Source organism: Phalaenopsis equestris, unplaced genomic scaffold (genome assembly GCF_001263595.1).
Source record: "Phalaenopsis equestris unplaced genomic scaffold, ASM126359v1 Scaffold000960, whole genome shotgun sequence".
NCBI classification, from domain to species: domain Eukaryota; kingdom Viridiplantae; phylum Streptophyta; class Magnoliopsida; order Asparagales; family Orchidaceae; genus Phalaenopsis; species Phalaenopsis equestris.
The window spans coordinates 74,080-88,399 of NW_018165399.1; the positions used below are offsets into that span (position 1 = coordinate 74,080).

Consider the following 14,320-nt stretch of genomic DNA (forward strand, 5'->3'; position numbering starts at 1 on the left):
TTATGCTTCTTTCCCTTGTATCAAAAGTAATTGCTGCATATCACAGCATCAGCCATTTCAAATAAGGTTTACTAGAACCTTAATTGCTGCATATCACAGCATCAGCCATTTCAAATTCTTCCTCAAGATACATGGAAGAACTCAAACTAGCCATTTAATCCTTAAGATGATTAGGCAATACTGATGGATTTTTTCCCTTAACACGAAATTGCCAATAAAGCCAATTGATTCTCTCCAGGGCTCAAAAAACCAAAAATAGGCAGACTTCAATTATTCATTTATTTTTAATTTATTTAATCGTATGAAATTTAAATTAGTAGATTTAAAAAGATTTTCAAAGACAACTCACCCAATTTGACCAATTTTAAATGTAACTTTGCCCAACAACTCCAGTCTTCTCCACTAAAAACTGGTGTAATCATTTATTTCCTCTTTAATTACTTAAAAATAATACAACTAAAATTAAAGGAGAAAAAGGAAATCCAAGAAGCATGCTAAAATTAGACTGTATGAGTGGATACAATTATTTACTTTGTGAGATATGGTGGCAATTTTCAAATGCTTTGAGGAGGGAGGGAGATTACAGCAATATGGCTTCATATGACTAGATTTTTCTTCGTGCACTACGTCTGACGGAGTCCAGATCAATTAGCCGTGATACCGGAGCAGGCGAAGGAGCTTTCAGGCCAACCGATTCAGGGATCTCGAGATCAGTATTTGTAGGTGCACCGGCTGTGCGCCTCATGTCTGAATGAACTTTGATCCGCTCCTTTTCAATCTGCGTGGAATTTTAAATTACTAATAATTTCGAGAAGAAAAATATCATGACTGGAAAAATTAAAAAAAAAAAAAGAAAAGGATTTTCTAAGAGGTCTATTTTTATAACACTTTATGAATTGCAATTTGAAAAATAAATAGCTTTAATACATTGAAATTAAGGAAAATATTTTTCTATATGTTGCTAACCATGGAAATTAATCATGGCAACTAAGATTGTGGACTTGAATGCTTTGAGAAAAAGGAAGAACCTGACATAGGGAGATGAAGAGAATAAGAGAAATTAATTCCTTGAAAGAAAAGAGGCAAGTAAAGAGGAGACGATGATCCTAAAATTAAAAGCCAGAATATATGGCACAATGTGATGGCCCTATCAATAGGTTTTAAGCTAGAGGAGATGAAGCAACCATTAGATCCAAATCTAGTGACAAATCAAGCTTGAGAGGACTTTGATGGTTTTGAAGGCTTAGAAGCCTATTATGCCTATTTCCATTATGTTATGTAATATTTAATTTCCTTAAGATTGTGTTAATTATATGTGCTTATGTACATTGTATGTATTATTTATGTCGAAATCAAATATTTGCTTATGTGGAGTCAAGGCATGCTTAGGTGGCATTGACCCTTGGTCAATGCATGATATAGAAGCTTGTAAAAGGGGCCGGCCATAGGTGGTTTGGGTAGTTATAAGAGGGGGTCGACCACTCCCTCTCTCCTAATATTATTAGGTGCTTTAATATCAAATAAGCGTGATGAAAGGTTGCTTAGCAATTTGTATTTGATTTGACCTTTACTCTTAAATGAAAAATGTTGGTTGAGTGAACATTTGGATGAATTATTTTCAGTCAGTTTGAAGCTTGGTAGCCGATCGCCCAAGGGATTTCATGATCACCTAGAAAACATGCTTTTGATGAGTATAAATTTTCAGTTTTCTGCACTTCTTTCCCACAAGTATTGTATTGTTTGTGTTAGTGGTGTTGTCTACTATTATGTCCCAAAAAAATCAAAACCCCTAAATCTTGTCTTTTATGTTCAAAGAAAATCAAAATCCCAAAATCAATAGTTTTTTGGAAAAACCCGCGTCAGTTCAACTGCTTGTCCTAATTCACAAATTAAATTATTTTGATAAATTTTGAATTTAATATGTTCGTTTAATTCCCTACTTCAAAGATATAAAAAGATATTAGAAGTGTTATGTTAAAATTATTGGAGAAAAGTGTACCCAAAGAAAGCTCTAAATTCTTGTCTTGTGTTTCTAGTTTTTTTTTTTTTTAATTTTCTGTCCACAAATCCATATCCCTTATGGTCCAAACCCAATAATACACTCAAGATTAATATTAGAGTGTTTCTAATACTATTTTCATTTTAAATTATTAAATTCTCATACTTCCACAAAATAATCTAAGCCAATTTTCCAAACTAGTTTACCTCTGAATAGAAACTGACCAATCTTCAGTATATCTCTGTTTCATCATATCAAATGAATGCCAAACTTACAGAACTTTCTAGTCAGCATTTAACACCCTACCATATAATTTAAATGTTTGTTTGAATAATTTTGAGATATGCTGAGAAAGTTCTAAGTGCTTGAGGTGAAACTTCCAAATTTCGAACAGAATCTGGACTCTAATTCCAAACACGATTTACAATTGAACTCTTCTACCAATATGTGATCTCCTATCCCTTGAAGGAGATTGAGTCCACCTAGAACACTTCTTGGTGATATTGATCCTTCCGAAACAGCCATAATCTCACACCTTCCTTATTATTCTTGGAATCAGAGCTTGGTTAGGTGAACAAGCGGTTAACCTTATGAAACTTTGTAAAATGTGACGTTTGGCAAGGCTTTTGCAACTCTTGATATTCAACACTTTGAAATAATCTTTATCATTCCCTTGATTTAGTTTCTTTCATTTGGTATTTCAATTCTATTACAAGTATTAGTGACAAATCTACATATTCGATGCATATTATGTCACCATTTCAGTTAGCACTAGCTAAGTTAGCACAACAATCAAGCCTGGTCAATTCACTTGAACTTACCCATTCATAACTTAACTCGAGCGACACCTAAAATGCAGAGAGCTCTACATTGCAAATTAAGCATACACCCATTGATTTCTAATAGATAGGGAAAAAATCTATGTGAACTATTCCTATTTCAATTTTTGTGACTAAACAAATTTGTTTTGTTATTTGTGTTTCTATTATTGTTTTAACATATTGTAAAGGCTTAAGGAAATTTTTATATTTGCATATTATCATTTGGAATCACATTTTAGTTTAACATAGTAAACATATCATATTTAAAAGAAACAAATATATATATATATATATATATATATAGATAAATTTTAAATCATTGCATAATAAACCATGCCGCCTAAATCGGCAAGTCAAAATCAATTGTATTCAACTAATAGGATAATAGAAGAGCTTAACAAGCAAACCAATAAACAAATTATCCTACTTATGGATCTAATCACAAACTTGGCAAACCAATTCCAAGACATTAGCCTTAGGTTGTCAAATCCTTTGTTAGTTAACAATCCCACAAACATAAACCATTCGGAAGAAGACTTTTAGAAGAACATAGAGACACCATACTACCACAAAATGACGAGAAAAAAAAAACCTACAAATTAGCATGTTTGAAACTTTGAAACTCAATTAGAACCCATTAAAAAAGTCAAAGTTGATACACTTAGCTGTGATGGAGTCCATGGCCCCAATAAGTTCCTTGATTGTCTCACCAAAATAGATGCATTTTTTGAGTGGTACCAGATTGATAGCTACTAAATAATCACCTTTGCAAAAATAAAATTAAGCAGTCATGCTAAATTCTTTTGGACCAGCCTTTTGATTAAGAAACAGAGGCTACGAAGACAACTCACATGGGTAGAAATGAAGAGATGTTTACAGCTAAGTATTGCCCTAGAAACCATAAGAAACTCCATGAACAGTTGATGACTTTAAGACAGTGTAATATGCAAGTGGTTGAATACATGAACCAATTTGAAGGCTTAATTTTCATGACACATTGCAGTAACCCTGAGTGGCAACTAGCCAATAAGTTCACAATTGGAATTCATAGTGAGATCCGCTATGAAGTAGAGCTTCAAGAACCACAAACACTTAAGAGGATGTTTTCCAGCATTACTTCTACAAAAACATAAGAATGCCACTTCAAACTCCCGACCTAGAGGTCCAGGCTCTTCAATTTTATCTTCCTCATATACAAGCTAAATATCTGCCACCAGACCTATACCACCACCCACTAGTGGCCAAACCAATATGATCATACATGAGCCTTCATCCAAAACCACGAAAATAATTTGCTCAAGTGTCATAAAAAGGACCATATGCAACACCAGTGCAAGAACAAGATTATGTTTCTTGATGGGGTTGATGAAGGGTTAGAAGATGATAAGGTGGAGAAGTAGAGGAGATCCATGAAGACACCGCACTTTCTAATGAAGAAGTTGAACATGTAGACACCCCATCAAGTGTGCTCAAATGCTTATCTGCTCTAGGTAAGAAAACTGGAGGAAGAATTTGTTCTCCATATATCAAGGAGAAGAGGCATATGATGATGATCTATGGAGGTAGTACTACAAATGTGATATCCACTCAAGTCTTATCTAGAACTGCCCTTAAACCAAAGCCTCATCCAGAGTCATTCCCTGTCACTTGGGTAAATCACACTTCCCTACCCACATGACTAGATGTTTGGTATCTATCAAGATAAAAAGTTATATCGATCACAATTGACATGATGTCTTCTCCATAAAAATCACACATATCATATTCCGTCCACCAAGAATTAATGAATTGAATGTCATTCACTATGGAAGAGAGACCACTCATGTGTTGAAATTTAATGATAAAAACCATTAAAGCCTTCTTTTTGAAGCCAACTGAAAAGAAGGCAATCAGATCTCATAAAATTTACCTAACATCTCAAACGTCAAAACCTTCAAAAGTGAGTAGAGAACTTCCACCACATAAAATATTCCCTACACCTTGATATGACCTTCAGCCTAAACCAAGCCAAAAAAAGAACGCTAAGCTTCACTTGATTATATTTTTCCCTACTAATGGGGGGAGTCCTTCATAAATCATTGTTGAGTCCTACACATTCAACATCACATTGTAACATTAGTATTATCAAAAGTAGGATTCAACACCATTAAGAAATAACTTTTTGGCCCATGACCCAAATAATTGCTTCATGTTAGAAAAGCTGCACCAAACCTATTAAAATTAAAATTGTCAAGGTAGCATTTTTACTATCTGAATTTCTGGAACAATATCTCGATGACCTATCAGATAGGCTCCCACCTCTACGAGATATCCAACATGCTGAAGATTTTATCTCGGGTCCACAGCTACTAAATCTACCCCATTATAGAGTGAACCCCACTAAACATGCTTAAACTAAGAGGCAAATTGATGAACTGTTAAGAAAATATTTCATCCAAGAAAATCTTAGTTCTTGTGTAGTTCCAACATTATTAGCCCTTAAAAAAGATGGCAATTGGAGAATGTATATTAAAAGTAGAACAATCAATAAGATTACTATCAAATATAAATTTTCAATTCCTCGATTGGTTTATATGTTAGATCTTGTCAAAAATATCCATCTTTCTCCAAGAGTTACCTAAAAAGTGGCTATCAACATATTAGGATAAGGATAGGGGATGAATGGTACATAGCTTTTAAGGCCCCTCATGAACTATAATGAGTGGTTAGTCATATATTTTGGACTATCCAATTCCCCCGATACTTTCATGAGACTCATGAATACAATTCTAAAACTCTTTATAGGAAAATTTTTGTGGTCTATTTTGATGACATTCTAATTTTCAACTCTAATGAGAAAGACCACCTACTGAAACTACAACACGAAAACTCTACATCACTATTAAGAAATGTTCCTTTTGTAGGTTTAAAGTTACTTTTCTGGGGTCTATTGTTACTTTAATGGTTTGGAAGCCGATCCCGCCAAAATTTAAGCCATTTTAGATTGGCCAATAAATAAGAGCTTCACTGATGTACGTAGTTTTCATGCCCTAGCAACTTTCTACTGAAGGTTCATTAAGAATTTCAGCACTATTATAACGCATATCATTGACCTATTGAAAAAATATAATTTTTCTTGAACATCTGCCCAAAAAGTCATCTAACAAATCAAAGTTTTTATGACCTCGTCTCTTGTATTAAAGTTTTTTTTTTAATTTTAACAAAACTTTTGAGGCCACTCATGGGCATAGACGATATTTTTAGTCAAGAAAACCACCCTGTTGCCTTCTACAACGAGAAGTTGAATGAAGCAAAACAACAATACTCTACCTAGGATAGAGAATTCTATGCAAATATTGAGATGTTTCGATAGTAGTGACATTACCTATTACACAAAGAGTTCATTCTGAACACTGACTATCATACTCTAAAGTTTGTTAATACCAAAAAATAAATAAATAAGCCGTAAGAATGCTAACTGGGTTGAATATATTTAAGAATTCACTTTTCTCCTAAAGCATAAACCAGGAGTTGATAATAAACCCATTTATAAACTTTCTATGGTGGCCTCGGTAATCATAGAATATCAGATCACTGGATTTCGCAAGCTTAACTTTGTATCATACTTCTCAAAAACTTTGTGGAAACTTATGGGCACAACAATTAACTTCTTAGCCTTTCACTCCCAAATTGATGTCAAACTGAGGTAGTCAATAGATCATTAGGAAATTTTATGAGAAATTTAGTAGGTAGAACTTCCATTTAGATAAAACCGAATTTGCCTATAATAGCTTAATTTCCATGACCACCAATAGTATAACACCCAAATTCCGTAAAACAGATAAAGTTCAACCAAATTTTAAAAGTATCCCAAAGCCCAAAGTTCGCGTCCTCAGAAAGTCAATCGAATTATTCTTATAAAATTCTATGCAAGAAACAAATGAATTTGATATAAAGTACTATATGTAAATTTTAAGCGGTTTGGGGACATAAAAGCCTAGGTATAATTAAATTAATTAATCATTAATTATTGCCCAATCCCTCCCTTAATCCAGCAACACTATAGCTAACCGACCTCATTTGATATTTTATTCCCTTCGTTTGATTGAATAGGGCTTTCGTGAGCTCCGATTATCCTTCCCCTCACCCGAAATTTCCTTTCTCTTCTCTCTCGTTATTTCCCTATCACTTGCGGCTCCAGCAACTCAGCAAGCATCTGCGACCCATGCTACAGTGCAAGGGCAAGCTGGCATATGTCGAGCGGCGTACAGGGAAACCACAGCTCACAGTTTAGGCTTTGAGGTATAATTCGAAAGGTACAAAACAAATTTTTGCATCATTTGAGACTTTTATTTCCTTCCTCTTACTTTCATTTTGATGTTGGCCTCTTTTTTCATGTATTTCTAGTTTCCGGTAGTTGTTGGAGGCGCAGAACATGTGTCAAAAGCGTTGAAAGTAGTTTGCAAGCTTCCGTATGGGCTTTAGCATGACATCAATGAAGGGGAAGGTGTTAGGAATAGATGGGGAGAAGAATAGGCAGTTTCGAAAAAGCGAATATATGTCGAGGAGCCCATTTGAGGTATGTTTTGGGCATAAAAGTTATGTTTTTGGTTATTGCATGTTATCAGCAAAATTTTGTGAAACCCTATGTTGCTTGTGAGGCGGCGAGCTCGAGGTGAGCATGTGGGCACTCGTCGCAGGGCTGCTCCGTCAAACCAGATGAAATAATTTTGTGTTAAATTAAGAAAAATAATCTTCCATGAGTTTTCATGTGACTCCACGTTTGACACTAATACATTTAGAAATTCTTACATATTGTAGATGAATACCTGCAAAGAAATGTATTAATACATGTTGACTTCTTTTACGATACATATGATGTTATGTTAGGCTATAATACACTGCAAGTATTTATTTATGATTCACACATGTATATGAAATGCTTCTGAATACATTCTACAGATATTCCTCAAGAAAAGTCACAAGAAATATTATGGGTAAACTATTACATAAGTGCTTGCAAATAAACTATGCAGGGATATATTATTTATGACTCCTGATATTTAGGAGGGGACGAAACTCCGTGAACCATGCTTTGATATCACTTTTCTTAAGGCCTAATACCTAATATCAGAGCTTGGTTATTAGATAAAGAGAATGATTAAAGTCTGTTGTATTTTAAGAAGTAAGAAAGAGATCAAATATGAATTGATTTATAAAGAGCTATAAGTTATGAATCTGAGACGGGTAACCCCTATGACTTAAGGTATCATGCATGCACAGCACGATTGTTACATGAATTTAGTCTCATATTAAATTTCTTCAAGCTTGCAAAAGTTTTCTTCAAGTTCAGGGTGTATTGGGAGATTTGCTATTGAAAAGCAAGTCATACACAGAACTTCAACATTCTCCATTTTATTTCTTGAGAAAGAAACATCATCCGTTGGTAGCTCACCCTTATGTTCTTCAACCCAAATAGCATAATGCTCTAGCAGTACAAACTATTTGCATTAATAAAAGTCATTTCATCCACATTTGTCAATTGCATTCTTATCAGACAAAAGCCTTTTCATTCTTATCAGACAAAAGCCTGAAAAGGCATCTAAGAAGTTTATTACTGTGTAGACGATTGTAGAGTTGACTAGGGAATCAATTCACATTATTTGCATAAGCCTAGTTTAAATTTGTTAGTTGACGCACAATTGTCACTTGCCACTTGACTTATACACCAGAACATTGGAGATGCACTCTAAGTATGGATCTTATCATATAAACTCAGCATCAACACCTCTTTGCAGATTAAACCAACTAGCACTGTAGCAATGGCCTAATTCTTCTTCTTGATTAAACCAACTCTCTTTTTCACTCGGAATTAAAGGATGATCTGATGAGAAAAGTGTGACAACAATCATCCTTCACTAATTCTTCCTAAATTTCCTCCACGATCACCAAGCTTAGATCTTTTTGGACTTCAAGGCATATCATCTCCTATTATACGTTATCGACTTTAAGCAACAAGTTCTTAATTGTAGTTGCCTTACACATGATTTCACACGGAGGCTGGAGGGCTGAGCCGATGAACTGATTCGGAAGGAGCATAGGGGGTCGGTCGAACCCTTCTTGGGTTAGGGTTGTAGTCCAAAGGGTAGAGATTTTCCCCTCCTAGTTATCCTCTATTATAAAAACATTATTTACTATTTTTAGGGACGAGTATTTGAATATTCAGATTTCCTGTCATCAACGTTTCCCCCTTGCTAGGGCAGTATCCGAAGACAAGTGGTGCTCCAGTCGTATCATTCTCCAAGGTGGTGATTACCTCCTCGATCTCTGCTCCCCTTCTGTTCCTTCTTTGCCATTGCAACTCTTGCATCCCACCGATCTAATCTCAGTCGCCAACTCCAGGCCCTCTCCCTGCCACTAGTTGCTCTCACACTATTCTCTGCTCCCGACTGCCAACTCCAACCCATCCCTCTACCGCCAATTGCTTTTCCCAATCTTCCCTGCTCCCAACTGCCACTCCACCCCATCTACCTAACACCTACTTCCTTCCCCACAATCCTCTACTCTCAACCGCCAACCCCAACCCTCACTACCGATCACGGTGGGCACCAATTACCCCAACCAGCCACTTCCATATCCAGCCACCAGCCTTCCTGCAACGACCTTCCTGCCCCCACCCAGCCACCGGTTTCCACCACCTCAACCACAACCCGCCCATGGTAGTGTTATTAAATGTCATATTATCAAAATTTTTTGTTTATAACCCTTTTGAATTTCAGCAATAATATTTGCATTTCTATTATGAGTTAGGTTAACTCCAGTATCAACTGGTATCAAAGATAATCTTACCCTATTCCTATCCTAGGGTTTTCTAGCATCCGCCATACCAAAACAATCTCCACGGAAACTTTTTCTTTCCTATCACCAAATATCCCTTCCACTCCCACAAATATCAAACCCTAACAATGCCACCAAAAAAAATACAGGAAGTGCCTTTAAAGAGATATAGCGAGGGCTTAGACGTCTTCAACAGAGGCTTGTGGATATTGATGAGGGAACCCAATGGGAAATTACTCTCGATCGTGATATGGAGAGTCGAAGAGGAGAAAGGATGAGGATCTGAATCTCTTCCATAGGAATGACTTTAGTGATGAGAAAGGCAGTCACCGACACTTCAAAATTTAGTATTAGAGTCTGAGAGAGAGGGGCCGCAACTGGAGGACACAGATTTTGGCATCAAAAAGGATCTACCGAAGTTCGATTGAGGTATGGGTCCAGACAAGTTTATCGAATGGTTGCAATCAAGTGAGCGAATCTTCGAGTATAAGGAAGTGACAGAAGATAAACGGATGAAACTAGCATCCATCAAGTTAAAGAAGAGCACCTCTTTGTGGTGGTAAAACTTGCAGAGACTAAAAAAGAGAGAGGGCAATGACAAGATTAACAAGTGGGAGAAGGTGAAAAAAGAGATGCAGAGAAAATACCAACCACCTCATTATCGTCAGGATATGTCTGAGACTCTACAACCTACAGTAGAAAGACCTATTAGCAGAGGAGCACACAACACAGTTTGACTAGTTGCAGATAAAATGTGAGTTGGTTTAGCCAGAATAATATTCTACAGCTTGTAATTGAGGGGACTGAAGCTCATTATCAACAACGTTGTGCAGTTTTAGCCTTATTGGTCATTTGGAAATGTCTAGACCTTAGCCCTGATGGCCGAGACACAATAAAAACAGAGCACAAAACTACCACAATTCAGGCAAGCACCCGCTGATGGAGATATCGGCGGGAGCACACCTCAAGAAGTTGAGAAAACTAGTTCAGATAATGATAGAGCCACCCCGAGTGAGAAGCCTGACAAGAGTACTCGACCCGAAAATGCTTTAGATGTCATGAATTTGGGCAAATCGCCTCCATCTGACCGACGAGTCGAGTTGTCTTTCACCAAGAAGGCCGTAGTAGAGAAGTTAGCAATGAGAAGGCAGCTGAAGAAAGGGCTAAGGCGTATCATCTTCCTCTAGATGAAGGCGAAATGCTCATGGTTCGACGGGTCTTATAGAATGAAGATACGATATATCTGCAATAGTTTTGCCCAACATATTCAAGACCCACAGTACTGTAAATGGAAAGATATGCAATCACATCATTGATGGAGAGAGCAACAAGAAAGTGATGTCTACGCAGATAGTAAAAAATTGGGTTTCATGACTCAGAAGGATTCCAAGTGGTATTCACTGATGTGGCCAAAGAAGGAGAACAATGTCAGCATTTAACAGAGATTTCTAGTGGATTTTCGATTGGAAGCCAGTTGTAGGATCAAGTGTGGTAGCGATGGATGCCTGCAACCTTTTGTTTGGGAGATTGTGGCAATTTAACCGTAGGACTCAACATGTTGGATTCATAAACATCTTTACCAAGGAGGGTAAACACATCGAACTTTTCCTTCTACAGAGCTAGAGATCACATGTGCCCTTGCAGTAGATAAGTGTTTGTGGGACCAGTTTTCGAGATGACAAAGGATGATAAGACTGAGACATTGATTACATACATGAGACGGTCACCAAAAAGAGCATTTGAAGACATCAAAATCGATACCTTACCACCATAGCCACAATCATTTGGGGAAGTTTAGGTTACCTTCACTTCAGATCAGATTGAGCCAACCTTAATACACTTTGAGAGTCAACAGTATTACATGACTCACAGACCCAGTTCAGTTAGTTGTGGATTGCCAGAAGAATGGATCGATATGGAAGCATGTTTCTGCCGCCAATTACTTTTCCCACCCTTCTCTGCTCCCAACTACCACTCCAGTCCATCTCCCTAGCCCCTACCTCCGTCCCCGCAATCTTTTTCTCTCAGCAGCCAACTCCAACCCACCTTACCCTTGATCATAGTGGGCAGCCATTACCCCAACCAGCCACTTTCCCAGCCAATCACCGGCCTTTCTCAAGCCACCTTCCTGCCACCATGCAATCATCAGTTTCCACCACCTCAACTGCAGCCCAATCACTTCCTTCCTCGATCTGGGGTGTCATTTTATGTTTTTGTTGTTAATTGTCCTATTGTTAAGAGTCTTTGTTTGGAACCCCTTTGAATTTCAGCAATAATATTTTCATTTCTATTATGGTTTGGGTTAACTCTGGTATCACAATTACTCGGCCCCCTGCTAGTAACTTCATGGCAAAGTGGAAACGACGACAAAGAGAGCAATGAGTGGGGGAGACCAAATCTGGTACTGTAAGTAGTCGGGGCAACTAATAAAATAAAATCAACTATCATTATGTGTTGATTGTAATCTTCACCACGAGTGATTAATAGAACAATTATCTCTCGTCCCTCTCCAATGAATTCAATTAGATATAAGAACCACTTTAATAATGATACCATAAAAGATGTTCTAAATTAATTTGATAGAGCTCCCCATGCTAATTAATATACTTACAAGTTGGTAATTCACAATCAATATCATGGTCACGATAGCATCATTATAAGGCTTGTCAATGAGAGACCGATCAACTGCAAAGACTGAGATAAGGACAGCCTCCATTTACTGCACTAGGGTGATCGTTGCTGAGTTTACCTTGGCTCAAGGTTAGCCAAATTAATTATTATAGCTCTTTGACTGTAATTAAATCTCCTACTAAGTTCTATGTTGGTGACAGCCCTCAGTATAGAAATCATGGCCACGAGGAAAGAGCAACTTGGGTACCTAAAATATCCTTTGTTTTGATGACCTCAACAATACTGATCATATATAATCGCAAAGAAAAGACAGCTGGCAAGTGGACAAAGGCCATGTGGTTGCATCCTCTCCCCTCTAAGGTGATCACATCTTTCCAACTAAATTTGCCTTGACTGGAGGATAATTCATTGAACGGGATAAGAATGTGGCATAAGTTAAGCAAACAACCTAAAATCTTTACACCTTGGGATGGTTGACTTATCCTTTTATCTGATCTTGTCTGATAGATTAGTTTAAAGATGCTACATCCATCTCATTCTTATAGTTTTCTATATCTGCATTCTCAATGGCAAGTAATAGTTAACTCATTCAATGTCTTCAGCTAGTGAATGAGTACATCTAAGAGAACTTGAGTGAGAGTGGATCGAGCTACAACTGGCGTTATGTTATTTACTTAAAACATCATTCTTTGGAACCTTACTATAAAAATATCCTCAATAACTTGTTAGGCTCCTGAGATATTTTCAACAAACATGATGTGTTCTTTAGTGGTCACTGGGTGTTGGTGTACTATATTATAAATATCCTTTTAAACTCAAGGAATGACATGATTATCACAAGCAATGGGAAAGCACCTTTAATATTATGAAAAGTAAAATGCACTTCGGTGCATCATTGATATCAAGAAGCAAGGTGGAAAAACTCAAATATGCAACGTGGTTTGAGTTTTGACCCTTTGGGATTTAGGATAAGGGATCTTGAATTTGATTGATTGCCTGACTTTGGCAATTTCACCGAAAAAAGCATTTATCGATTGTGATCTCCTTTAGTCTACTCGCCCTTCCATTATGCTAGGTTATAAGGTCTATTTTTCTTTCTGAGCTTAAGTAATGAAACTTATCAAGAGAAGGTAATGCCCTCAATATAGAGTTTCTTCTCCCGTCTACTAAGCTAGTGGACTTTTTAGGCAGCTGCACTCAAGTTGTTCTAAAGGGTTTGATCCAAGACACCGTGGATCATTCACCCAAGCCTCTCTTAGTCAATTGCCTAATTGTCACAAAATCTTAAATTCACATTTTCACAAAAATCTCTCAAGCTTTCTTTATGATTGCTCCTGCAGAGGCTCTCTATGTGTCTTTCCTAGTTTTTTATGTAAATTTAATTTCGCACAACTTTTAGAAAATTATTTTCTATTTTGTTTGTGGGTGACACAAGAACCTTACAAATATAACATTTGAAGAGGCGATGAAAGAGAGAGATAGTAGAGAAAGGTCCATTATGAGGCTAAAAAATGCTACAATATTAGTAGAGTACGTAATCAAAACTAAGAACCCTTGACTCTCCCAACGATTCTATATTTATAGGTTGAAATGTTGGGTCTAGAGCACTAATAGAAATGATGTGGCATAAGTTATACATATAAAAGAAAGGTATAAAATACATATGATGTGTAGCTTATTAATGGACTAGGACATGGGGCAATGACTAACAACAAAGCATGGGGAAGGCGTTAGTTCCTCTAGTGGTACCTACTGAGTAGCTTTTTTGCAAGCTTGGTTGTTTGTATGGCTGATCCAGCAAATTTGGTGGTGGCATTGAGTGAGCTCTTCATGAGTCCAGTAGATGTATTTCTTCTTAGTCAATAACTAATTTCACCATGATGATGGTGTGTAGGTGCCTTGAACCCTACTGGGTGAGTCATCTAGTACCTAGTTGACATGTTCGACTTGAGCTTCAAGTTTCCATGTGGATCAGATTAATAAATCTAACTCGGACTAGCGAGTAGACCCTAAGCAAGGCTTGATGAGTTCCCCAATTTCAGCTAGCAATTCT

General features: G+C 36.9%; 1 protein-coding gene across 1 annotated transcript in view; it reads right to left on the reverse strand.

The window, feature by feature from the left end:
* Positions 1–478: 478 nt before the first annotated feature.
* LOC110032522 overlaps positions 479–14,320 on the reverse strand; it is a gene marked incomplete in the record, with an annotated part of 67,817 nt that continues 53,975 nt past the window's right edge. Inside the window, 1 exon segment of the mRNA XM_020736181.1 lies at positions 479–778. Within this exon segment, the coding sequence (XP_020591840.1) occupies positions 605–778 (174 nt within the window).